Source organism: Equus quagga, chromosome 9 (assembly GCF_021613505.1).
Source record: "Equus quagga isolate Etosha38 chromosome 9, UCLA_HA_Equagga_1.0, whole genome shotgun sequence".
Taxonomy (NCBI): Eukaryota; Metazoa; Chordata; class Mammalia; order Perissodactyla; family Equidae; genus Equus; species Equus quagga.
Window position 1 is genome coordinate 37582369 of NC_060275.1, and position 27239 is coordinate 37609607.

At 47.5% G+C, this 27239-nt stretch overlaps 1 protein-coding gene across 14 annotated transcripts in view; it reads right to left on the bottom strand.

The window, feature by feature from the left end:
• Window positions 1–26368, bottom strand: part of FHOD3 (formin homology 2 domain containing 3) — a 456138-nt gene extending 429770 nt beyond the window's left edge. For all 14 annotated transcript variants that reach the window (XM_046671920.1, XM_046671919.1, XM_046671918.1 and 11 more), the window contains exon 1: window positions 26068–26368. In XM_046671920.1, the coding sequence (XP_046527876.1) occupies window positions 26068–26232 (165 nt within the window). In that variant the 5' untranslated portion in view covers window positions 26233–26368. The remainder of the gene's footprint in view (window positions 1–26067) is intronic.
• Between the last annotated feature and the right edge of the window lie 871 nt (window positions 26369–27239).

Consider the following 27239-nt stretch of genomic DNA (forward strand, 5'->3'; position numbering starts at 1 on the left):
ATGTCACCTTATTTGCATGGTATGTCACCTTATTTGCATGGTATATCTTTTTTTTCCATTCACTCACTATCAGTCTTCCTATGCCCCTATATTTAAGTTATTTTTGTAAGCAGCAAAAATGCTCTTTTTAGTTGGATTTTGCTGGGTTTTTTAAAATTAAATGTCAGAGTTTTAATTGGACTATTTAGCTCATTCTCAGGTAATATAATTACTGATATATTTGGATTTAAATCTACATTCTATTTGTTTTCTATTTGTCCTGTATGTTCAATGTTTCTTTTTCTCTCAATTCTCACCTTCTTTTGAATTAATCAAGTATTTTTAATATTCCTTTCTCTTCTATTAGCCTGTTAATTATATATTATTTTACTATTATTTTAAGGGTTATCATGTAATAACACCCTTGACTTATTATTGATGGGTACTTTTCCTACTCTCCAGAAAATCAAAGGGCTTTAACACACTGCAATCCTATTTGTCCCCTCATTCCTTTTGTACTATTGGTTGTTGTGTATTTTGATTTTGCATGAACTTGAATCCTATGAGACATTACTATTTCTTGGTCCAGTCAACAGTCATTTAGATTTACTCACATATTTACCTTATCAATTGCTCTTCATTCCCTCTGCATTTCCACACTTCCACCTGGGATCATATGCCTCTTTCCGAAGAGCTCCTTTTAGTATTTTTTTAGGGTGTGCCTGCCAGCAATAAATTCAGTCTTTGTTTGTCTGGAAATGAGTTTATTTCATTTTTATCTCCGAGGAAAACCTGGGTATAAAATTCTACTCTGGCATTTATTTTTCTTCAGCAGTTTAAAGATATATTTCACTGTCTTCTAGATTCCATCATTTCAGTTGAGAACTCAGTTGTTTGTCTTCTTGTTGCTTCTTCATAGATAATATGTCTTTTTTCTCAGGCTCCTTTTAAATTTTCTTTTTGTCTTTGTTTTTAAGAATATGACTGGCCTGTGTCTGTTTTTCTTTACGTTTATCCTGCTTGAGGTTTAAAGCACTTCTTTAATCTGTGGCTTGGTATATTTCATTGGTTTTGGAAAATTCTCTGTATCGTATTTCTTGGATTCCCATGACATGTGTGTTAGACTTTTTGTTATTTATCATATATCTTTTGTGGATATTTCCTTTATTTTTCATCTTTTTTTCTCTCCCTGTTTTGGGCAGGATATTTTCTACTGACCTATCTTCTAGATCACTAAATCTCTCTTCAGCTGTGTTTAAGCCACTGTTAAGTCCACCTACTTATGCTTAATATCATTGATTCTATTTCAGTTCTAGAATTTCTATTTAATTTTTTACGTAAATAGATTCCAGTATGCTAGCGAAATTCTCCACCTTGTCATTTACTTTCTTGAACCTATTAACCACTGATATTCAAGCCCATGTCTGACATTTGCAGTATCTGTATCACCTGTGGGTCTGTTTTGAATGTCTTTTTCTTCTCTTGATCCTTCCTCTTCATATGCCTGGTATTTCTTTAACTGAATGATGGATATTTTACATATATATTTAAAACTACGAAGGATTCAGATGTTGTTAAATGATTTTCTGATTTTCTTTAATTTGTGGCAGGCAACTATAGCAGGAACAGGTCATCTTGATCTAATCAAGGGTTGAGCTGATTTGAGGCTTGGTTTCAGTCTTTATAAACTCGATCTATTTCTGGTCAGCCAATTTGAGGCTGGGTTTCAGTCTTTATAAAGCTGGCCTATTTTTAGTAAGCCATTTCTCCTAGGATACAGTCCTTCAGGGTTCCTGACTGAAGCAGGAGGATATTTATAGGCGTGAGGTGTTTCCAGGATCTCTCCATCTTTGTAAGCCCTGAACTCTCATTTTTATCTTCTTAGCATCATGAAATTGTTTATAGTTCTGCTCAGTATTTCAACCTTTCAGCCTGTGCTGCTAATGAATCAACAGTTTTTTTTTTTTTTTTTGGAGAGGGGGCACCAGAGACTAGAAAGTAACATATGAGAAATTAAATTTAAGATGAAAGTGACCTTTACAGATTTAGTCTTCAGGTCATTCTCTAAAATACATAAGAAACGTAGAACCAGGATGGAGAACTCATCAAAAATATTTTGAATACTATAAATCTGAAGCAAAGAAAAGAAATGGCTGTGAAAATGTTGGGGGAGGCACTGGCAATCACTTCAGGGGATACACAGATGGCCAAGAGCAGGATCCTATCCAAAGAGCATCCCTCCTCTCCTGAAGGAGAAGGAATTCACGTTATCATAATCTAAAGGAAGGAAAACCTGAGAAAGGTGGAGACCCAGCCCTGGGAAGGCGAGCAGGAGGATGGTTACTTCTGGCCAGGGTCAGCAGAGCTACCTCCATGAAGACGACAGCATCTACCTGAGCCAACCCCTGAAAATGGGGAGGATTTGGGAAAAGAATAGCTAAGCACTGGTGTGGGGGTGCAGAATGTGGCTCAGTCAGAGAATGGCTCTAGAGGGTGGGTGCAGCTGCCTGAAACCAAGTTATTTCCTGCATTCCCAAACCTCCCTTCACTAATGTATACAGTATGGGGAATACACCAGGAGACAATGTCCCAGAATCAGCTTCCCTTTGCTTATTTCCATGGACTTCCACTTATGGAATATTATTGATATGTAAAAGAAAGAAACTGCAGAGGGGCAAGAAATGACTGGTGTCAGGGAACAGTGGGATGGAAGACAGGCTGAATCCAGGTTCTGGAGGGTCAGGAATATGAAATTAAGAATATCAAACTACTTAGGCCTTTGGCCACAGGATCCAAAGCAAAGCTCTTCTAACCAGACCATCTTCCTGCTCTGAACTCAGTTCAACACAGTTCTCTCATGGGCACCATTTACCCAGGCCGCAAAAAGGAAGGGAGTTGGCAGCAGCAAGCAAAGCAGATGGCAAGGAAAATTTAGAACACAAAGTCCAGCAACGGGGCACACCGTCAAATTCTTCCACTTAACAGCATGGCAAAGAAGACATTTTTAAAAAAGACTGCACTGCATGGGATTATATGTGAGGCAAAATGGCAGATAATGAGGAGACTTCAATAGCATGTTTTACTACTCACAAAATGCAGCCCTTGTGGGTTTGGGGGGTCACAGCCCCAGGCACGTCAGGATGCCTCTACCCACCCCTTCAAGCACCCCAGAGTTTCCTTGTGGTCAGGCAAAGTGAAGCTCTTGATCCCAGTAACAGGAGACTCCCCTTCACTGCAGAAATTCGGTGCCTGCTTCGCAGTTCCCATCACCGAGGCAGCTCCAACCCCTCCTGCCCTCCACCCCAGCCCTGTGCCCTCTCAGAATGAGGAGAGACCCAGCAGCAGCTCTCTCTGGGCAGTATTCTGAGGGTGCTGAAATTATTTCTCCCCAAATACTTTCACCCCTCAGTCATAACATCTATCACATAAGATCATAACGGCCAGTTCAACTGCCTTCCTAGATTACAAGTAACTGGCAGACATGTACTGTCTAATGACTCCCTGGAAATTTAGTCCATATCTGACACTCAGAGTACATTGGTTGCATTTCTCAGTTTGCTTGAAAGCCTTGGAACTTGACCCCCAGTCTGCTTATCATCAAGACTCATTATGGATAGACCAAATCCTGGCTTCAAAGGCCAGAACCTGGGCCTGGCATCCCAGGCCCTTTATAGATCAGCCTCTACTCATCCCACACTCCCGTCTCCCAGCCTCTAACCTCCTCTGCCCTTTCCCACCCACCGAATCGCACCTCTTCTTTCCAGACTTGACTAAATCTTACCTCCTTCTTGAGGCCACCCCAGTCTACATCAGTCTGACTCCCACAGAGGAAGGGACCCAGTCAGGGAATCCTAACCCAGAGATAACCCAAGGAAGAGGAGCAGCAGCAGCAGGATGCCCCCCTTTTACTGAGGGGGCCAAGCACCATCCTAAATGCTTTCCAGATGTAATTTCATTCAAGGTGTCAATCTCCCTCTGAGGAAGGCATTAATATTCCCATTTTACAGATGCACAAATTGAAGCTCAGAGAGACTGGAAGCATGTCTTGGGATCCAAAGCCTGAGTTTTGAACCCTTATGTTGCACTGAACAGAAAGCCAAAGGAGCACCCAGGAGGGGCACCCACACAGCCTTGGGGGAGGAGGTGGCAGGTGGCAGTGTCCAGTAGCCACATCTGGCACTTAACAGGCAGCAATAAGTGTTGGTGGAATGAAGGAGTGAGTTAATGCGAGAGCCAACTGTTTAGGAAGATGAGGAGGACCCAGCCAGAGGAAGGGGGCTGGGGCAGGAGGGAGATGACAGAGGGAGGGCAGAAGCAAAGGCAAGCAAGCATGATGCAGCGAGGAATGTGAGGGACTAAGGGAGTCGGACTGCTGAGGCATAAAACATGAGGCAGCAAATGGGAAGGGGCAAGACCAGGCAGAGGGGACCCTGCAGGTCACTGAAGGCTGAGGATGCCTCATGAAGCGCACAGGCCTCCAGGTGCTGGTGACGAGCAGGAATAGCAGGGAGTCGCCGGTTGGACCATGGAGCTCCCACTCAATGTGCCTACTCTGAACCCACCAAGTCCCCCTTGAAACCTGTTCTTCCTTTTGGGCCCACAGGCTCCAGGATGGCTCCAGCTCCCTCCTGGTGCCTCTGCTCCCATCTTTCCCCTTCGTCCATCGCCTACCCATCTGCAGGTGGGGCCTGACTTGGGATTCAGCAGTGAAGAAAACAGGCACAATTTACTGCCCTCCTGGAGATTCCCCTGGGATGTCCCTCCCCTGTAACCCTTTCAGTGAGAAGCAGTGTGTCCAGGCCCAGTGCACCTCAGAGCTGGTTTAGAAAGTGGGCAGTTTTCCATCCACCCATTGCTCTTTCACCTTTGAGGGTGGCGCCATCCAGCTCCACCATCCCTCCTCATACCTGACCTCAGGACACTGGCATCTGCTCACAATCTTCCCTCCACCCCAATTTCTGCACCATCTTGGAAGACCTCAGCCCTCCACCCCCCCATCCCCCCACCAATGGCCTAGCACTGTGTTCCTCAGCAAGAAAGAGGTGAGAGGAGCCACACTCATACTGGGTCCCATTTACCAACCACACAAACTCACATCCATAAAATTGACAAATTCACATTCAAAACCCCCAAGAGACAGTGTCCCAAGAGGCAGGCGGTTCTGCTGCTAGGAGTGGTCAGGTGGACAGCAAGGCTTCGCTGTCTCTCTGTCATTCTGACCAGAGGAAGCATCCAAAATGACCTGCAGCTCTGCATCCTTCCTCGTGGCTCATGGGAAAACGGCAGAGTGGACACAGGTCACAGAAAACCAACTCCCCTCCTCTATGGACGGGAAACTGCTCTCCCTGCATATTCGCCACTTAGCTCTCCACCGCTGTAGACAGCACCTCGCACAAAGGGCCCACAGCCCTGGGCACTGCTCCTGGGCACTGGGCCGCCCCCAAGGGGCTGTATGCTACTTCCCTACCTTCTCATCCTCTGCACCTGGCCCATTGACTGGCATTAACTGTTTCATTTAAAGTGAGAGGAAGGCAACAGTTCTATACATTCCAGAAGGGCAATACAAATTAATGAGGATTAGCGCCAGTCCCATTCTCAGAAGGTGCTGAGCGAGGAGACAAAAGACAGACGGATTACTCCATGGCCCCACCATCCTGAAGCTGTGGAGACTGAGCTGTGGCCTGAGAAGACCTGGGTCCCTCCATCCTCCCCCAGCCTCTCCAGCCCCCTGCACACATCACAGAGGGGAGCACCCATTTCTAAGTTTACCTGACTGCCTTCCCACAGGCCACACTGGGCTCAGCAAAACGCACAATAGCAGGGATGGGTCCTGGCCTCATCCTGCAGATTATGGAGTCACACCACTTCCCAGTGGATCTCTGGAAAGACACATCCTGTCACTGTCATCAAAAAGAACAATGACACAGACCCATACTGTTGGGAACACTTCTACGTTCCCACGAAGAATATCGGCAGGTAAGAAAAACTACTGGATCTCCTTATGAAGCGAGGCAAAAACTTCATATGGAAATCTAGAGAAGAGCTGGAAGGAAGGAATGCTGGGGTCTGGCCATTTGCTTATTTTGCAGATGATGAAACTGAGGTCAAGGGAGGCCAGCACAGATCACCTCCTAACACACGATGTAACTTGCTCTTGTTTTATTTATTGTCTCTCCCACTAGACTATAAGCTCCACGTAGATCAGGATTTTTGCCTGTTTTGTTCACTGTTGTTTCTCTAGTGCTTAAAACAGAGCCTGGCACACAGCAGGTGCTCAATAAAAACGTGCCGAGTGAACGGATAACTGACCAACACAGCTAATTATCCACGTTCATGAGCAAGGGGCTTTGAGGTCACGATACTGCTTCTCAACACACTGCTGGGTACTGATCCCAGAGAGATTAACAGTAGCCTCACCTAAAATGTGAAGCACACCCTAAAAGAAACCATGCTGCAGAATTGGGGGCACTGGGGCGGGTGGCACAGTGTGCCTTATCGGTTCTGTCCTCAGCCCACTGATTCCTCTGAAACTGATGTAAACTGATTGGAAACTAGTAAAACACTAATGACACCTAAGGTGCTTCAGTCAACAATGACTCACCAATATGACCAAGATACACCGCGGAATATGCACAGACAGCTCCTTACATCCAAATTGCTGACCCTCTCCCTGTCAGACGGATTTTAGTCCCAGTGACCCATGCCGGAGAATTAGAGCAATCCCATCTTTGCCGGCGAACAACGTAAACATGGCAGAGCCCTCCTGAGGGGCTCCAGTCCCATCCCACACGCTCGAGAAGGCAGAAGCCAAGCCTGGTCCTGGGCGTGCAGTGGGAAAAACCTCTCTCTGCCCCCTCGAAGATCCCTTCTGCTTTGTCAGACTGTAGTCACCAAACACTGCCCAGATTCATTAAATTTAAACTGTTTAGACTTTGCAGAACTGCGTCCGTTAATTTAACGGAGCTGGCATGTTCTGCTTCAGGGACCAGGCAGGCCAGGGAACTTTTTTAAAATGAAAGCAATGGCTCTCCAAGAGAGTGGGGGAAGAAAAGAGGCTTAAAGACGCCACGGCCCCCAGACACAAAGAACCCTCGCCCGGGCACAGCCCCCCTCTCTCCCCTCCCGCTCCTCAGCCTGGGATTAGCTCGTGGCTTACTCATGGCTGTCTCACCAGCAGCCCGGCGTGTGCAGCCACAGCAGGCAGAGGGCTGCCACTTTGGGGCCCGGCAGATCACAGCATCAGAGAGCAGCTCTCCAAGGAGGAGACAGGCATACACACCAAACTGGGAAACCAAAATCATGTTTCCGAAAGTCAGGGTGACGACAGAAGTGATGGGGAGTTTGCCCAGTTAAGCGTCGCTGGCGTTCGCCGGACATCACAGATCAGGGGGCTCTCTGCAGGCCAAGCACAGGGCGGGAACTAAGGAGGTGCACACGTCAGCACAGACAGGTTCTGGGCTTTCACCTAAGTCTTCCCTCACCGCCCATGTGAGGCCAGGCCTTTAACCAAAGGGCTGTTCACAATCTCTAACATTACAAGCAAAGTTCAAAATCTCAGGATGCGCCAGAGGCCCCCCAGCCCTACCTAACCCCCTCATCCCCTCTGCAGGAGCCCCCATGTTCATCTCCAAGGGAACCTGGTGAAAGTGTTTGCACACTGGGTGAACGAGAGAACCCAGGGCCTCAGGGTGAGGTTGATGCATCAGGGGGAAAGACTGGCCACATGGGGCAAGATCTGGAAAGCAGAGTTCTTAAAATGGGGAGAGACCAGGAAAAGCCAAAAGAGAGAGAAAGAAAGACTGACTTCTCAGGGAGGCAGCTAAGAGGCACGGTCCTAAACATCTTCACACAAACCAGGGTTCACTGAAACTCAACTAACATAGGCCAATCACAATTTCCTGCACAAGCACAGTCCCCAACTTACACTGCGTGACATTCAAAAGTTCACTATGACTTGGCTATCTTGAACTCTGAATGCCTTTTTCATAGAAAGAAAGAGATAGCTACAGTTAGATATCAGGCCAGCCTGTCACCATCGTGGCCTATGAGTTCTTGGCAACAAGGCCCATGCTTTATTCTTTTTGATTTCCAAGTGCGCTGCAGAGAACCTGACAAAGAGCAAGAACTCACATCTGCGTAGGGCGGGTGACATTCTGCATAGGTCAGGCATGATTTCACATTTAACTGCCTCGTGTACACACGCAGATATCCTCTGTTTCTAAAGGTACTTGGAGAACCGCACAGGACTCCCCCAGTTTAGGCCCTTGACCTAATTTATGACTATAATATCCTTAGGAAAGTAAGTATTTCTGGATAACCCCACAGAAAAGAAAGGGAGCTACAAGGTGGGCTCTGCTTGTGCATTTCAGGCAGGTCCTCAGGCTGGGGGTTTCATTTAGTCAAGTACAAAAGGAATGTGTGAGAAGTCCTGAGGAAGGCGTCCTCCACTGAGGGCCACCTTGAGGCCTTGGCAACCTTCTGACTGAAGGTTGCTGAATTTTCCCCCAGTAAAGAGAAGGCAAAGTTCATTTAAAAACCATATAATACGACGGCACAGTGGTGTATTGGTTAAGTTCACGCTCCACTTCGGCAGCCCAGGGTTCGCAGGTTCAGATCCTGGGCGCAGACCTAGCACCACTCATCAAGACATGCTGAGGCAGCATCCCACATAAAATAGAGGAAGATTGGCACAGATGTTAGCTCAGCAACAATCTTCCTCAAGCAAAAAGAGGAAGATTAGCAACAGATCTTAGCTCAGCAACAATCTTCCTCACCAAAAACATAGATTAATGTTCTAGCCTCTGAACTTCTTCAATATTTCACCCCCTCCCATTGTTCCCACCGCCATCTCCGTCACTTCAGATCTGTTCTCTCACTTAACAGAAGAAGAGAACCACATCCATTCACACATACCCCCCTTATTGCTTACTTCATCACTATATTCAACGATCAAAGTGCATTTTCCATACTCTAACATTCTCCAATGCTCTTGCTGCTTCATTTACTTATAGTATTTTGCCAACTGATAGAATTTCTGGTAGTCGGTACTCCATGGGCTTTGAAAAATGATTCCCACATAGCTCTGTCTCAGGTGTTGTCCCTTCATGAAGTTGTAGAATGAGGGTATAGGGTGAGTGCTGGGTGACGTCAGAGCTCAGGGTGGCGAAGCTGCAGGGGCACACCAGGGCTTTGCTTTGCAATTCATCCACAACAGGGCCTCTAAAGGCTTAAGAATAAAGAGCAGTCAAATAACTACAAACAACAATTTTTAAATGAGTGGTCCTTTCTGTGGGCAGTGTTTTAAAAGGTACTTATACTCTGAAGTCCAAAGACTCAAATAACACATTCTTCTGACAAAGGGTAATTAGCCTAATAAGTAAAGACCTCCTGACAGTCTTGCTAAGGAGAGAGCCAGGTAATTCTCTGCCCAAAATTGATCCCACTTCTAGGTATTTATCCTAGAAAAAGGAACACTTACGTTCACACAAAATCTCTACACAAATGTTTATAGAGAAATGGCGGTATGACATCTTGGCCATGAGATCAGCGCCCAGATCAAACATTTACAGCAGCTTCATTTGTAGTCACCAAAAAGTGGAAACAACAACAAGATGCCCTTCCTCGAACGAATGGATAAAGAACTGGTACGTCTACAATGGAATACCACTCAGCATAAAAAGGAATGAACCACTGATGCCCCAACAACTTAGGTGGATCGCAAGGGCTTCATGCAGAGTGAAAGAAGCCAGTCTCTAAAGGTTACAGAGTAAATGATTCTATTTATACGGCATTTTGAAAAAAGCAAAATTATAGAGAAAGAACAAATTGGTGGTTACCAGGGATCAGGGGTGAGGGAAACGTCTGACTACAAAGGGGCGGCCCTAGTGAATTCTTTAGGTTGCTAGAACTGTTCTGTATCCTATGGTAGTTATAAGAACCTATGCATTTGTTAAAACTCATAGGACTGTACACCAAAAGTAAAAGTGAATTTTACTGTATACAAATTTCTTTTTTAAAAGCTCACAAATTCTTTGACACTCCTCTCATGAAACAATGGCGTCTAATTCCCCTGCCCTTGAACGCGGGCTAGCCTTGGTGAGTCACTTCTAACAAGCAGACTACAGCAAGTGATGGTTAGAAAAGCTGATGCAGTGTCCCCCAGCCCTCTCTCTTTAGAGCCCTGAGCTGCCCTATAAGAAGTCCAGCTATCTGGAAGCCACCATGCTAAAGAGACCTTGTGAAGATACCACAGAGAGACAGAGAGAGATGCCCGAGGAGCTCCCAGCTATTTGCACCATCTCAGCCCAGACGCCAGACTTGTGACTGAAGAAGCCTCTGAGATGGTCCTGGGCCCAGCCGTGATCTGGCTGCAACCTCATGAGAGACTCTGAGCCAGAACCACCTGGTGAGCTGCTCCCAAATTTACGACCCAAGGAAACTGTGAGAGATAATAAAAATGTTTAAGTAACTATGCCTTAGAGTGACTTGTTTACAACCATGGATAACTATATGGGCACATTTTTTGAGAAATTCCCATGTGACAGACACTTTCTCATCTATTACTTGTTTATTTTTCATTCATTTCATCATTTACTGAGCACTTTCTATATGCCAAGGAGCATACATGGAATGGTTAGAGAAGTGCCAAGAGGCAGCAGAATGCGAGGGCTGAGAGATGGATGTCTGAGCCAGGGAGAGGTGCTTGGTCTGCACAGCTGGCTGGATGGTGATGTTCCTCACTGAGGCACACGGGTCTGCAAGACAATAACAAGATCCGATCTAGACAGAGTGTGTGTTTGGCATCTGTGGGACATCCAAAAGGAGCTGTCCAGGCAGCAGCTGCATAGTTGGCCTCGGGACCAGAGAGAATGCTGGGCCAAAGACATGAACAAAGGGTCATCAGAAAGCCCTCAAAGCCACCCAGGAAAGGAGGCCAACTGCAAGGAGGGGCATGGTCTTGGGACAGAGCCCCAAGGAAGGTCGACATTCAAAGGGCAGGAGGGAGCAGAAAGATTGAGAAGGAATAGAGAGGGAAGGTGAATCTCTCACCATCAAACTTAGAACAGCAAGCGTTCCTCAGGACATGCAGAAATGGCAAGCGCCGCTACTCTTCATCTTTAAATAAGATAAAGATGAAAAGTGTCTACTGCATTCAAGACAGGTACCTTAGCAAGAGCAGTTTCACTGTGGTGGTGGGGACGGAAGCCAGAATGGACCAGGAAGGAAAATGAGGTAAAATAGAGGAGCTTAGACAAGATTTAAGATGCTCAGGAGTTAAGGTAGAAGAAAGAAGGCCAAAATTGGGGGCCAAGGAGGAGAGGTTTTCTGGATGAAAGAGGCTTCAGTCCATCTCAGTGCTAAAGGAAGGATCTCAGAGCCAAGTAGAGTTTTCCAGTACAATGGAAAGGGGCCCAGCAACAGCCAGAAGGGACACACCTGCCCCTGTCAGGAAGGCAGGCAGGCACATCGGTGCAGGTAAACAGGGAGGTGGGAGTAGGGGCTGCATCTGAAGATTTTGCTTTGTCTCTACTGTCACAGGTGTGGCAGAGGAGATGAGGTGCTGAGAAACAGGAGCATGACCTACTCGCGCCCACCAGGCAGCTGGGGCTGGAGGCCACATAAGCCAAGTGGCTGATTCCCATGACATGAAACAGGATCCTTTTTCATTTTTGTCCATAACAGCCCCATAAGGGAGATGCTATTGTTCAAAGGTTCTAGGAGAGAGAATATGAAGTGCACAGGCTGGGCTGGAGCCCACCGCCATTTTGCTGACACTTGGTTTCATTTATTTTGGTTACTGTGCTGGTCCTAACGGAGTCACTGAGCAGACACCCCATAAACATTTGGGAAAGAGAGGAAGGAGGGAGAGTCCCTGGAAAGCGTCACATCTGAAGCCCTCGTTGGCTTACTAACACCTCAGCTCACCAGGAATCAGCAGTGACCAGGGGCAGCAGACAGTGGGAGACCCTGCCCTCTGGGCCCAGGCCAGGCCCATCCTGTCGCTTGTCCCTGACTCTCTTCCTCTTCCCACACACTCTTCAAAGGTAGCTTTTCAGTGACTGCCTGTCCATCCCTCGCCTTTCTTCTTTGCTCCATTTTTCTTTCCCTCACCTTGTCTTTGTAATCATTTCCTTCCCATATTTCTGTTTTTCTCTCCTCTTCTCTTACGTTTCCATTACACATAATGGAAGTAACTTCTGAAATGGTTTTGTGCTCACTGACAACAGCCAGGTGTACCAGTCCAGCCCTGCAGCCCACCACTGTGGATCACCACCCTCAGGCGGGCCATCCTCAGTTACCTAGGGCCATCTGGCCTGATCCTGACTCCTGGGTCCCCTCTGCTTCTCACCCGCATGGAACGCCCTTCACCTTTCCTTTCATGTACTCAAACCGCCCTCCCACCCCCCGCTCTCTCCAGGAGGCTTTCTGGACTGTGCAGTCCACGCAGATTTTTCCCATTTCTGACATTTCTATAGCCCTGACCGCCTATATCACGCTTGGTCATGAGTCACATGCTGCCCTCAGCTGTTACTTCACTTTTTGTTATGTTTATGACTTATTTCCCCAACCTATCATAACAACAAGGGAGATACTTTTCATGACCTGGGATCAGTGGCATTGACAGAAACAAAGCTTCCCACTTAGCCAAGCTCTGCTCCCCAGGATCATAAAAATAATCACCAAGTGATTACCTACGATGTCTATGAACTCAGCCAAAATGTTCCCCTGATTGTGCTCACTTTACAAACTTCTCTGGGTGTCAACACATGTTCTTCACACTTATCTCTGACAGGCTGAGGCGGGGAGCCCTCAGTGGAGAGAGCTGGGGCCTAAAGGTCAGAAGATGTGTGTCCGGATTATACCCTCCCACCCATTAGGGGCCGTTATTGTGCATCAGTCATGAAACCGACCTGATTTTAGTTTTCTCATCTTGGAGATGGAGCCTAAATGCCCCATCTTCCCTTTCAGGGCTGTATGAGGATCGGCCAGGCAAACCTCTGTCCCAATGCCTTGTAAACTGTACAGACATGCTGTGGCTCTATTACTGGCAGATTCAATGATGAATCATTGTCCACAAAAATGCACCCAGTTCTGGGAACAAAAAACCACTCATATCCTTGACTATTGTTCAGACAGGGTGCCCAACAGCGCTCCTTTCCCTGCCCCCAGGCACACGTACTGCTGAACTTGAATGGAGGACCCCCAGGACAACTTCTCCCACCTCCAGACACCGGCCACTCAGACACTAGCCACTCCGGTACAGCCAGGTCCGCAGAAGCCAGGGAGTCGGTGATTTATGGAAGCTGTGGTCAGGAGCCAGCCTGGGCACTCCTGCAACCTGAAGCTATGATCTGATTCTGCGAAAGGGGAATACATCCCTCTTAGGTGAGGGCCATCACCTGAAACAAAATCTACCCTGGGCCTCCGAGGTTGGCAAAAGGCTGAATCTCTGTGTGTGAGAAGAAGGGCAGTTGGACTCTGCAGGCACCACTCTAGTCTCCCAGGCCCACCTTCCTCTTGGACTTTCCCTCTAATCACAGCTGCTGTGGCCACCCCGGCCTCAGGGATCCTGCCCCCCACACAGCTCACAACTCTCCTCTCCCATCCCACGGCTCAGCATGGGCAGGAACAGTAAACAAGGCTGTGCAGAAGCCTCAGGAACAACAAAGCAAGCAGGGACACCTGGCTCGTGAGGTGGCACTTCCCCATCTTGCACTGCGGGGCTCAAGTCTAGCCCCGTGGAAGATACCTCACTACCCCAACCCAGGAGAGCCCCAGGGCATGTGCACACCCCTCCAAACCCAACAGGAAAGGACACCGACAAGACGATAGGTCTTCTCCTGTCAACCCGAGGCTTCCTGTATGTGGACCTAGCATGGATCTAGTGCCAAAAAGACCAGAAAACAAGGTTTTGATACATTGAAAAGTCGGTTCTACCTCACTCACCTGCAGTTTGAGGGGGAAATCACAGCATGCAAATCATGTTTACAGATTAGGGATCTGACAAAGCTTTGAGGATATCAGCTCTTGAAGGTTAAGGGTCTACCTATTGTTGCAATCATCACATATATAAACATATACAGCACTTTTTCCACTTAACATTCTTTCAAAAATTATTTCTTAAGGTTTATCATGTGTCAGGCACTATCCTAAGAACTCTGAACTAAAAGGTGAGTTAAAATGCACTTCCTGCTATTGGGGGTTTACACCTGGTGGGGAGATGGTGACATGGAATGAAGTAAGAACCAGGGTGTCAGGGTGAGAGGGCACACAGAGCACAGCCCGCGTAGGTCTGGGGACAGCCTGGAAAGCCCAGCAGAGGTGACCCTTAGATGCAGTCTCACCCGGGGCTGGAGGACTGGAGGGGCAGTTAAGGTGGAGGTAAGAGCTTGACCATCATCCAGGGCATCCTATTAGGAGAACTGCAAGCATTTCAGTACAGCCAGGGCTCAGGAGGGGCAGGGAGGGAAAGACAGTTGGGAGAACACAGGAGTGGGAGACAAGAGGCCAGGTCACAGAGAGCCCTGAGTGTCTTTGTGAAGAGCTGGGATTTTATCCTGTAAATAACGGGGAACAACCAGAGAATGAGGAAGGAGGAGGCAGGGAAAGTAGGTCAGAGGTGGATCTGTCCACTGTTATTCAGAGTCAGGGTCCAAATGAGAGCCAAGAAGATTTGGGAATGGAAAAGAGGGCACTGGATGGGAGCAGAAGAATCAAAGCTGATGTGCAGTTCTCGTGATGTTTCTAATAAATAAGACGCAGAAAAGGGATGCTGAGTACGTCTGGCAGAAGGAAATTACTCCTACCTATATTTCCATATGCACAATTTTACGATTCATGTGGGTCATGATGGACTGACTGTTTTGTATCTTCCCAGAATTCACATGTTGAAGCCCTACTCTCCAGGGTATGGCGTTTGGAGGTGGGACCTTTGGGAGGCAATTAGGTTTAGATGAGGTCACAAGGGTGGGGCCCCCATGATGAGATGAGTGCCCTTATAAGAAGAGAAAGAGACACCAGAGCTTCCTCTCTCCACCATGTGAGAATGTAGCAAGAAGGTGGCCAAATGCAAGCCCTTACCAAGAACCAAATCTGCCAGCACCTTGATCTTGAACTTCCCCGCCTCTGGAACTGTGGAAATAAATGTCTGTTGTTTAAGCCACTGGGTCTGTGGCATTTTGTTATAGGAGCCTGAGCTAAGATATGAGCTGTTTTAATAGCTACCCAATATTCTATTCATAACAAAACATAATATACTTAATATCTCCCTTGTCTTTGGACATTGAGTGTTTTTAGCTTTTCATTATTAAAACAATCCTCAAACATCTTTATACATACAGCACTTTTATCATTTTTATTTATCGGTTCAAATAATTCTTGTAAGTAGGGTCACTGGATCAAAAATGATCATTTTTATGATTTGTATGTGTGGCCCAGTCCCTAGAAAGAGGTAGAGCCGTTGACGACACAACCTGAAGCACATGAGTGCCTCTGTTTTCTCAAAGCATTAACAACTACTGACATGCATCTTTGTCCTATTAATAAAATATTGTTACTCATATGCATGAAATGTTATAGTTCTAACTTTAGCACTGACTTTTAAAATACAGTCATGATTTTGTCCCTCAAAATAGGCAGAGGCAATGGGATACAGAGACATAATTTATTCAGGGTTTTAACAATCAGCCCCGTGGCCGAGTGGTTAAGTTCGCATGCTCCACTTCGGCGGCCTAGGGTTTGCCAGTTCATATCCTGGGCGCAGACCCACACACCGCTCATCAAGCCATGCTCTGGTGGCATCCCGCATCCCACATCCCACAGGAGCTAGAATGACCTACAACTAAGATACGCAACCATGTACTGGGGCTTTGGGAAGAAAAAAAAAAGAGAAAGATTAGGAACAGATGTTAGCTCAGTGCCAATCTTCCTCACCAAAAAAAGCATACTAAAAAACAAAAAAAAATCATCTCTGAATACCACCTGGTGGTATTCCCAAAAGTCAAACATCACTCTCAGCCATCACACCAGATGCACATGAAAGGAGTTCAGGCTGGAGCTGGGCTTCACAACTTGGCCCAGCTCTTTACCAGCCCTGCTGACTCAGGCACCACCTTTCCAACCAACTCCAATGCTTAAAATAGGGGAAACTGCTCCCATCCAAGATGAATTCTTTACCCTTCTACTCAGCAATTAAACATCTAGGAGTTCACCTCAAGGAAATAATCAGATATGAGCACAAAGACTTTTTTCTGCAAGTATATATATAACAGCATTGTCTGTATTTTTTATTGACAACTACCTAAACATCCAATGGTTCATTCATTCATGCATTCATTTAATGAATATGTATTATGCACCAAGCATGAAACAAATAATCATTGAAGAAGACAGAGCTCTTTCCCTCACAGAGCACGGGAGTGATGTTTACACACACCATGGTGCACACACAGACTGGATTACCATGCCGTCATTAAAGATGATATGCTCCAAGAATATTTAATGACACGGGAAAGTATTGGTATAATGTTATATTTTAATATGCATAGATATTAAAATTCTGGTAAGATACAAAAGTGTTAAGAGCGGTTCCCTTTGGGTGGTTATATTTCTTCAGTGTGCTTTCCTGTTTTCTCCAAATTTATACATGTGCTCATTTGGTGATGGGAACAGATGCTCTGTTTTTAAAGGGTAGACTCCTTGCTGCTTGGCCTTTCTCTCATTGAATCCAGCTTTGTTAGGGGTAACCTCTCTCCAGCAATGCAACCCTGATTTCACACACACAGTTTAGGTTCACGGATAAATGGAAGCCCAAAGGTAAAGATGCTTTAGGGAACCCAGACATATACATATCAATATATATATATTGACTTGAGTAATAAAAACAGTACATGCTACTCAGCTTTAACAGGAGAAGAAAGCAGCTTTTTACTTCTGCCACCACAGGGAAAAGTAGCTGATTTGATACTTCTAGCAACCCCCTCCAGGCACTGTCTACATGTCACAGGTCACTGCACTAACCAAACCCTGGGTCATGGTTCTTCTGCTTACCCATCCTATTTCCACCCTCTTGGACACACTCAATCAATTAACGTCCAGACCCCCTCCATCCCCATCAGTGGAGATATGAGCATCCACCTCTCCAAATAAAAATCAGACACAAATAAAGAATAAATTCTAACAAAGTTCAAAAATGGAAAAGGCCATACTTGAAGGGAGAGGGTAACTGTTCACTATCATACCTGAAGAAGCAGCTAGAACGAGCTTGACTAGAGGCTTTACAGACAGGACTTCTGCACGCAGACAGCCTGGAGAAGGAGACCACTCTCTTCCTTCCCTCCAATTCTAAATTTTATGATAACTCACTCATTCAGCAACTACTCACTGTACACACAGTCTGTGCCAGGCACTGTTCCAGGCTCTAGGGCTATATCAGTAAACCAAAGAGACTCTAAAAGAAATCAACCAACCAACCCTGCCCTCACGGAGCACTGGACCAGCCACTCAATGGCTTTGGAGTTGACCCACAATGACAGGGGGGCTGAGGGAGGTTTGGAGGAGAGGAGCGACATGGCCTGACTCTCTCCTTCCTCTTTAGCCCATCACACAGGCCTGCTTCCTAGGCTGTTCCTTCCCATTAAAATGCACCAAGTGGAGCCTATCTGGTCCTCTCTAACCTTTTACCCTTTTCCTACTAATGGCTATGTTCCAAGGCAAGGAGGAAACTGCCGTTCCACCAGACATGAAGACTGACTGTAAAGTACAGTCAGTAAGACAGTGGGGTGTTAGCACAAGAACACACTGCTAGACAACAGAGCAGAGAACCCAGAAACACACCCCCAAGGCTGTAGACGCAATGTGGGTCAGGGCAACACTGGAGACTATGCTCCGAGCCCTCCACGTTCCCCGCGTCTTGGATATCGCCCAACCTCCAGTCCTCAGCCAGCTGCTTTCCAGGGAGCCTGGCACCCTGGCCCCTTGAGCTGCATGCAGCCTGTGTGATGAAATTAGAGGACCCGACAGCAGTCCTTCATCATGCTTCATAAGGACTGAAAGCTAGGTTTTTTTAGGATGTAGCACACTTAATATTACATTTTACTTTTATCTAATAAAACCACAGAAATAGGAGGAGGGAAAGCATTGTTTAAACCAGTTGTCTCAACTCCAGTATCATGACACACTCCTGTTTTCATGAGTTGTAAGGAATGTCATCATCAACTTCAGATTAATAATTATAAGAGGGGAGGGTTGAAGGAGGTGACCTCAACGATAAGTAAAACAAAACTTGTGCTACAGTGGCATAAAATGTAATTGGTATAAACTTCTTTAATCCAAATTGTGGCCAGTATTAGGCAGCCACAGTGAATGGCAGCAGAGCTGTGTGTGACCCTGGTTTAGCCAGAAGAACCCTCCTCCTTATTCTCTCCTCCAAGGACCCACTGCTCAGTCACCAACCTGCTTTAAACACGTCAGTGTCTAACCACTCAGGAGCATTTGTCATCAACTCATCTGCTACGAAGCCCAAGCTGCTCTTGGGCTCTGATGAACCAGTCAGAAGATGCATCAATTATCTTCTATTCTGAGAACTTCAAAACAATCTTTGGCTTGTCCCATGCACTCTGGTTAAGACCCTGGGATTTCATTCCCTGCCATAATACCAGTGCATGAAGAGTAAGAGTAGCCGAATCAATAACAAAAAGTCTTTTTCTGGGTTTTCTTCTTTCCAAGAATGCAAAAATATTTGATGCAGCAATCAAGTCAATTTTTCTGTGTCCTTTCTACCAAATCTAGGAGCATTGTTCTATATTGAATTGTAAATTGTTTAAAATTTTCCCTTTTCCCAAAGTGTTTAACAATTTTGAGATTTTTTTTTTTTTAACACTAAGTTCTAAACATTTTCCCTTAGAGTCCAACATTTTGATTTCTGGTTCCAAATCTAAGTGGTGAAGAGGAGGTATGTTCCCAAGTTGTAAATAGAAACAATGCAGATTCCAATTGTTACTACGTGGCTCCAAAAATAAACTTCTGGGTATATAATTTTGCTGACGCATGGTAACTTAATTTTTTTAATGAGCTTTCTTCCCCCTCCCCAACAGCTAATCCACAAACGGGTTAATCTGTCTACAGAAATCACAAGTTGCCTGTAATAGTAAGAGTAGCAATGTATATAACCAACTTACATGATCACACGCAGTACAGCATCACTGCCACTCACTGCATTCTGAGATGCTCTCTTGAGGCACACTGAAGGTGCAGGCAGAGTTGCTCACTGGGAATTGGACAAGACCCTGGTGTGGCCATTCGAGCATGTCACAGGCTCCAACAGCCATTGGGAAACGAAGTGCCTTCATATTGGTATCATTAATCGTAGCCTTAGCAACATCCCAGTTTAGTGATAAAAATTTCAGTGCCTCTACTGAAGCTATATGTCTAATATCTCTACCATAACACTTCCTTTACTAAACCAGCAGTTTATGTAACTGACGATTGCTAACTTCATCATCAGAATTGACTGAGCCTAGAAAGATACCCTGAAAATAAAAAGACGGATGTCCTACGCTTGTTTTTTAAAGATTCTAAGGAGAACACGACCATCAGAGTGGGAAGAAAAGTATCAGTGGAAGCATGACAAAAAACTGTTGATGGCCGGCCATGTCAGCCATCGCACACACGCTCAGGACACACAGTGACACTTAATGAAAGGACTCTGATCCCACAGGGAATATTGGAATTCGTAACCCAATTATTTTAGCTCTTTTATTTAAAAAGTTCAATGTATGCAAAACTACTGAAAATAGTATAATGACACCCCCTATATACCCATAATCCAGCTTTAACTCATGGCCTATCTTGTTCCATCTATTATTTTGAACATTCCAGACATCATATAACTTCATCTGTATATATTTCAGTGTGTATCTCTGAAACATACGAACTCTTCTTTAAACATAACCATAATACTATTATTACACTTGAATAATTTTTAAATATCAAATATCTTTATTAATTTTACTTTATTTATTTTTTAACTTAACTTTAATCATTTTTAATATCAAACAGTCACTCTTCAAGTTTCCCCAATAATCTTGAATATTTATTTACAAAGTGTTTTGTATGAATCAGTATCCAATTAGAGCCACATACTGCAATTGGTTGATATATCTCTTAAATCTCTCTTAATCCAAGGTTTCCTTCTACCTTTTTTTCTTTGCAATTTAATTCTTGGAGAAACTGTAACTTCCCAAAATCTGGATTTTGCTGATTGTGTCTCTGTGGTGAGGCTTAACATTCATTGTAATTTAATTTTCCTCATACTTTCTTTCTTAGTTCAGAACAAGGTCCAGAAAAACTTCCCAATAAAATAGCCAAAAAAGCAAAAACAAAAACAAAAAGCTGTCTGTCTCTGTAAAGGAGCAGATGCTGACAAACCCAAGGTTCTGAACATGTGCCACAGAAGGAACCAACTACTCTGATTAGAAAGCCAGGTTTAAATCGAGAACATTCCTGAGTCAGCCACTGGCAACAGGGCATCACCTGGGGATGAGGTGTGGAGGTTGCCAGGAGTGGAACTATCTTCCTTCTGAGGACAGAAAAGTTCACAAGAGTTCAAAAGTTTCATCTTTAGGGAGAAATAAACCATGGAGGAGAGAGGAGGCTGGGGGAGGGGTGTTCCTGAGTTGGCCTCAGCATGTTAATCAGTTTTAAATCTGCCACCATTAAGAACTAACATTTCAGAGTCCGGAGTGGGAGGGTGAAGGCGAGGGCAGTCCTGTTGTTTTCCAGAGAAACGCAGGTTGGACTCTGAGGACAAAAGGCCCAGACTCACAGAGCTTCAACCCTGGAAGGACTTACCAGAACACAACCATTTAAGTCACAACCCTGTGACAGGCAGCGTGTGTAAAGGCAATGCAGTCAGCCCCCTCCCCCACCATACACCTCCCGCTGCACAGCCAGCCTGCGCTCCGCTGGTTTTCTAATAATGGGACACAGTTGGCTATGGGCTTGGGAGCAAAAAGACTTGACCTTAAAGCCCAACTCCTTTACTTAAAAGCAGTGTGACCTTAGATAACCTGCTTAACCTCCCTGTGCCTCAGTTTCCTCATCTGTTAACTGGGGATACCATTGTCTGTCTGCCAGAGTTGTTGTGAGGATACATGAAGTTATGTGTGGAGGCCCACAGTGCAGTGCCCAGCACAAGCTCATTATATGCTAGCCTTTTTCCCCGCCAAAGACTTCCACCAGTCCCTTCCAACCCAGATCCTTGCAGGGAGCCATCACAGTACCTGCTGGACGTCTGGATGGGTTACCGAGGCTGTCTGTGGCCATGCATGAAGCAAAGCCAACTGACCCATAAAGGGTTCAATCCCATGATCCTGATCTCCATAGCACGGCTCCAACCAACTGAGCTAATTACGGTAGAGGCAGATTCAACTCAGCTTGCAAAGAGACGCTCTGAGCAATTCATACAACATTCTTACACGGTTTTATCCTAAGACACTATGTGACACAACACACTTGCCAACTTTACTAATGATCTCAGCTTTTAAAAAATCTTAATGTAATGTAGCCAACAGATGTCTCCCTTAAGAGGATTAAGGTGGAAATTCATTAGAGCAATAATACCAGTGGATTTGTGTTCTAAAACTAACACCGATCAATCAACTTAGTGCACACTCCGTCTAAGCACTACTCAGCTTCAAGGGAACACTGGCAAACTGGACAGCCAGGTCTTTACCCTCAAGGAAGTTATCTGCAACCAGAGGAGTGTGAACCCCCACATACTAACAGCCTGACCCAAATGACCTCTAATCCATTCTGCTCCGACTGTAGTGCGCAGGAATCACCAAAGTATCTTGTGAAGATGCACATTTTGATTCAGCAGGTCTGCAGACGCCTGAGAGAACATTTCTAATAAGAGACGAGGGGATGCCCAGCCCACACTTGGAGGACCTCTCTGCAATCGGCTGTTTTGCAGGTGGGACAGCCGAGGCAGGGAGGTAATCACAAAGACAAGGGTAAGAAAGGTAAGGGTGAGAAAGGAAGGAACACAGTGTAGTCAAGGCTAATCCAATGAGAGGATGGAACTCTGGAACATAGACAGGCTGCCTGGAAGGAGATCCTTCAAGACACAAAAGTGGAATCATTAAGAGCTCAGACCTGGTGTCAAATGCCAACTCTGGAACTTCCCACTCATGTGCCTTCCCTCCGCTCTGGGTCTCTTCTGCTACGAGATGCAGCAGTACCAGTACCGGATGCACGAGTTGGTCGTGGACTCGGTGAGAGGTTGCATGTCTAAGACGGCACTTGGCTCAGGCAAGGGCCTAGAACACAGTAGCTATTATCACTCCACTCTGCCTAGTTCACAGCAGGCACCGAAACATTTCCTGAATTAAATTACTAAGTCATAATTGCCATTTTGACATGTAAGCTACTTATCACTCTTTTTATACAAATATTCTACAATTGCAGTTTTGTCTATCCGAGGGAAACAAGAATCCTTAGATCCTTAGCCCCTAGCGTCAATACAAACATATTTAAGTTGTGAAAGGCCTATGATTTATTAATTCTACTACATAGTTTTTTCTAAATTAGAAGATCTGTAATTACATTTTTTATTTTAAAACACTACACCAGAAATAAACACCTGTTTATGAAGCATTTGAAAACAAAAGCCCTCACCAAGTCCAGACAAAACATATAACCACCAAAATGAACATCTCCCCAGGGAGAATATGGCATCTGTTTTGATCTTTTTGTTATCAAACTAATCATTTATTTAATCATCTTCCCTGGAACTACGATAAAAAGTTGGGGGTTTTTTTCAATCTAGCAGTTTGAAAAAATAACGATAAAGCATAATAAGCACAATACATTGTTTTTGTCCAAGACACAGTTTAACTTAAATGAACAACTAACTTCTAATGGAGTTGGCAGACACGAGGTAAACTAATATATCATTAAGAAAAGATGCACAGACTGAAGTTTTGGCTGGGGAAGGCCTGAGAGGTTAACCAATCAAGGGCTCCCAGCAGAGGAGGATCCCTAGGGGAGCCCTACAAATTAGGACCCTCTGTGGGGACCTTCCAGGGGCTGGTTGCACAGGTGTGTTCACTTAGTAAAAATTCATCCAGCTGCTCACTTAGGCCCTGCACACTTTTCCGTATGTGCGATCTGCTTCAAGCAAAAGTTTACTCCCTCAGGGTCTTGAATGTGCAGGACTGAGAACACTGAGAGTGGCTGCATGTTCCACAGTCACGCTTCCCCCCTCCTGCCACCAAGCAAAATGCCCTTCCCCAAAAAACTCCCCCTCTTGCAAAGGCTGGGCTCAGTGGGAGCTGGGAGAAGAGTTCCCCATGGTCCTAGAAGCCTTACCCATGACAGATGCCTGGGGTGACAGCTTGCCCACTCCCTCACCATTAGCTAATTCACAGCAGAGTTGGTAACTATCTGTTCCAACTGGTGAACTCTACCAGGCCAGGAATTCTGCTTCAAGGCTCTTACTCACGCTTGCATCATTCACCTGCCCCAGGCCCAAAAGCTCCTGGCACACAAAGGTGATTTGGTGAACTCCCCAAGTTAATGGAATGGAAGGCCCAGGAGGTGCTGCTTCTGCCCACAGCCACACAGCTGGTCCAGCGAACAGAACAGCACTGGAGAACTGAGTCACACAGGCCTTGTTTGAATCTCAGCTCTCCACTCCTAGCAGAGAAAGTAGGTTACTTAAGGGTTCTCTGCCTCAGTTTCCTCATCCGTAAAACAGGGATAGTAAAAGTCTCTGCCTCACAGAGCTGTGTAGTGTTAAATGAGATTATGCACTGACATCCCAGGTAGAGCACACACCTAAATGCCAACTGCTCAAAACTCATTAGCTCTATTTTTTTTTTTTTTTTTTGCTTGAGGAAGATTCGCCCTAAGCTAACATCTGTGCCAATCTTCCTCTGTTTTGCATGTGGGTCATTGCCACAGCATGGTTGATGAGTAGAGTAGGTGCACACCCAGGATCTGAACCTGAGAACCCAGGCTGCCGAAGCAGAGCATGCGGAACTTTAACCACTGGGCCACAGGGCCAGCCCCTCCCTAGCTCTTTCTATCACAGGTGGATCCTGTGATAGATTCCCTGATGGAAATTAATCAGCATAGTAAAATATAAATGTGCACCTAGGTACACCAATACCCTGAATTCTGCTTTACAGAACCTGCCTAATAAAATCAGCTACTCACTCAGCTCGAGATGTGAAAAACAATGCCAAACATCCAAATATACTGCAACGGTCTTTGGGCAAAAGATTGTGAGACTAAGTCTGGCTGGCCTGCAAGAGGAGGGGTCAAGGGTCTCTGTGAGATATCCTCTGGTTTGTTTATTCCACAAGGGACACCTCAGAAACTTCTATGAGCCAGTGTACCTGCTGTGCTGGCTGGGGGAGGAGGAGGGGGGTGGCGCAGTGGGATCATGAGGATTTCCTCCTACCAGACCAGGAACACTGGATCAAGACTATGGTGCTATTCCACGGAAACATAAAAACGTACTTCAGCTTCCAGCTTGAAAGGTCATCCTACGTATATAGGGTTTGAAATCCAAGGAAACCACTTCAAGGTCATAGAGCCACAATTATGAGTCTTCTCTGGTTTCCACAAAAGATCCCTGTAATCAGAGACCATAATGAATGGAATATTATGATGCTGAAGAAGCCCTTCGAAAACTTTTAACTGAGTCCACTGATTGAGAAGAACCAAATAATTTACAAAAGTAATTCTGATAAGCTGAATCTACACTATATCATTCTATCCCTCCATCTCCCAATCCAACAGGCTTTTACCGCCAGAGAGGTTTCCACAATCAGTGACTGTACTACCCAGCCGTCACGAACACAGAGAGAATGACACAGAACTGACCCATTCCTCATTCTTGAAAACAGGTTACTAAGTGGGGGGGGGGGGGGGGGGGCCACTGATATACTACTAACAGAGGGAGAGAAATACCACTGCCACAGCCCACCGGTTTCTACATACAACCTCCCCCTCTACTTCCAAGGCAGGTGAACATCATACAGAAATCTAAAGAATTTTTCAAATTCTATTTTCTTCTTTTTGGCATCAAGGGTTATCTCTTCCAAATATTCATCAACGTTGATCCTCAAAGAATAAATCATCTCCAAGCTTCGATATGAACCCTAAACAGAAAATGTACCGGGGAGGCAAGTCTCCAAGGTGCAGTAAATCTGTTTAAGTGGGAGGAAGCGTTCTCCTGGGTAACTAAACGGTTAGCTTTCAATGCTCAGCTCTTTGCAACCCACACTTTGCAAGATGCCTGTCCTCCTGCAAAGGGTTAAAAAGAAAAGAAAAAACCTCCATCGGGTGTACGGAGAAGCCATTCTTCCCAGGGGACACTCATTTCGGGCTGCAAGGCACAGGCTTTGTGCGCGCGCCGCCCCTCTGCGCCCCCGCCCCTCCTCCCACAGCGACTGCTCCTCCAAGGTTCCCAAGGCCACCTGCTTCTCCTATGAAAAGGGGGCTATTCCGAGCGCCACCGCAGGGCGAGGTGGGCGTCCTCGGCTGTGCCCCCCCGGGGAGGAGGAGGAGGTGTCCCTGGGAACCGTGCTTTGTGGCGAGGGTCGCGCGGCCGCCCGTAGCGGCCCCAGAGGCCTGAGAGGTTTTGTCCCGGACGTAGCTCAGAGCTCTCCTGCGAGGGACCTGAGTCCCCCGGCGCCCCGGTTCGTTCTGCGTCCCGCGCGGGTGCCGGGGCCGACCGCCCACGTCCGAGCCCCACCCCGCCCACCCGGCCGAGCTAACGGCGCGGCGCCGGGGAACCTTCTCCATCCCGCCTCCGGCCGGCGCGGCACCTGCTCGGCTCCGCCTGCTCCAGGCTCGTGGCCGGAGCGCAGGGCTGTCCTCCTCGCGGGCACAGGAGATCCCGCGCCAGCCAGCGGGTGCCCGGGGCCCCTCTGCCTAAGGGGTAGGGGGGAGGTCTGTCCTTGGGCGCTTGTCCCCGGGGGCCGCGCCCAGCCCAGCCGGCCCGTGGCGCCCCGACCCCGGCGAGCCCCGCTGCGGGGGCTGCGTCCAGGGGGCCCAGCCCACCCCGCCGAGCCGTACCTTGTGCGGCGCCCGCAGCAGCCGGTGGACCCCGGCCAGCTGGGTGCCGAGCGCGAGGTCCTCGCGGAACGTGAACAGCGGCGGCCGGCTGGGCTCGGGGAAGTTGGTGCTGTTGAAAGGGTCCGTGTCGTCCAAGAACTGCACCCGGCAAGCCAGCGTGGCCATGATGCATCCCTGCCCCGGCGGGGCGCGGGCCCCGGGACCAGCGGGGCCGCGGACCGGGACGCCGGGGTCACAGCGCGAGCAGAGGAGGCCGCGGCCGCCGCTCGCTGGCTCGCGGGCTCTCAGGCTCCGGCGCGCCCGGCTGCAGCCCGGGCTCCGGCCGCGGGGGGCGGGGCGGGGGCGGGGCCGCCGGGCCACCTCCTTCCCCTCAGTCTCCGGCTCCTCCCGCCTCCGTCCCCCTTGCGCCTGGCGCGGCTGCCCGGATCGACGGGACCCGCCGCCGGGAACGGGAAAGGGAGATCGGCTCACGCGGCATCCGCAGCCCTGCGCCAAACCCGCTGGCGGTGGCAGCCGGGCGGGGACCCCCGGCAGGCAGACCTGGGCAGCCGCTTGGGCCGCCGGCTGCACGTGCGCCCCGCGGCCAGGGAAGACCTGGCCCAGCTTCACCCCTCGGAGCTCCGGGAACCCGGGGGGGGGGGGGGGGGGTCGGGAGGGGGCGATGACGGAGCGGGGACATGGCCGTTCTCTGGCTTCTCTCCCATCCGGGAGAGGGCTTAACTATTTCCAGATGAAGACGGCTGCGCCTGGGCTCCTACCGCCCGGATTCGGAAAACCCCAGCTCGGCACCAGAAGGCGAGGGAGTCAGCCCCTGGCAGCAAGCGGGGCGGTGGCAACCACCTGGAGCCCAGGCGAGGGTGACGGGGGAGGTTTGCCTTGATGAGGAGGAAGCTAAGAAGGAGGACAGCGAGCTGGGGAACCCAGGCAGATTTCTTAGGACATAAAGCCAGGGAACGGCAGGCGAGAGGCCTGGGGGGCTGCGAGGCTCCGCTTCGGGACCCCAGTGCGGGGCCTGGCACCTAGGCCGCCTGACGGGTGCTCGTTGACCCTCCGCATCACTGTGGCCTCTTGACCAGTTGGGTCTCCGAAAGCCCTAACTGGACTTTGTGGGGCAGCGGAGGCCGCTTCTGGGGAGGTCACCGAATTGCGGAGGAGTGGCGGAGGGCTAGGGA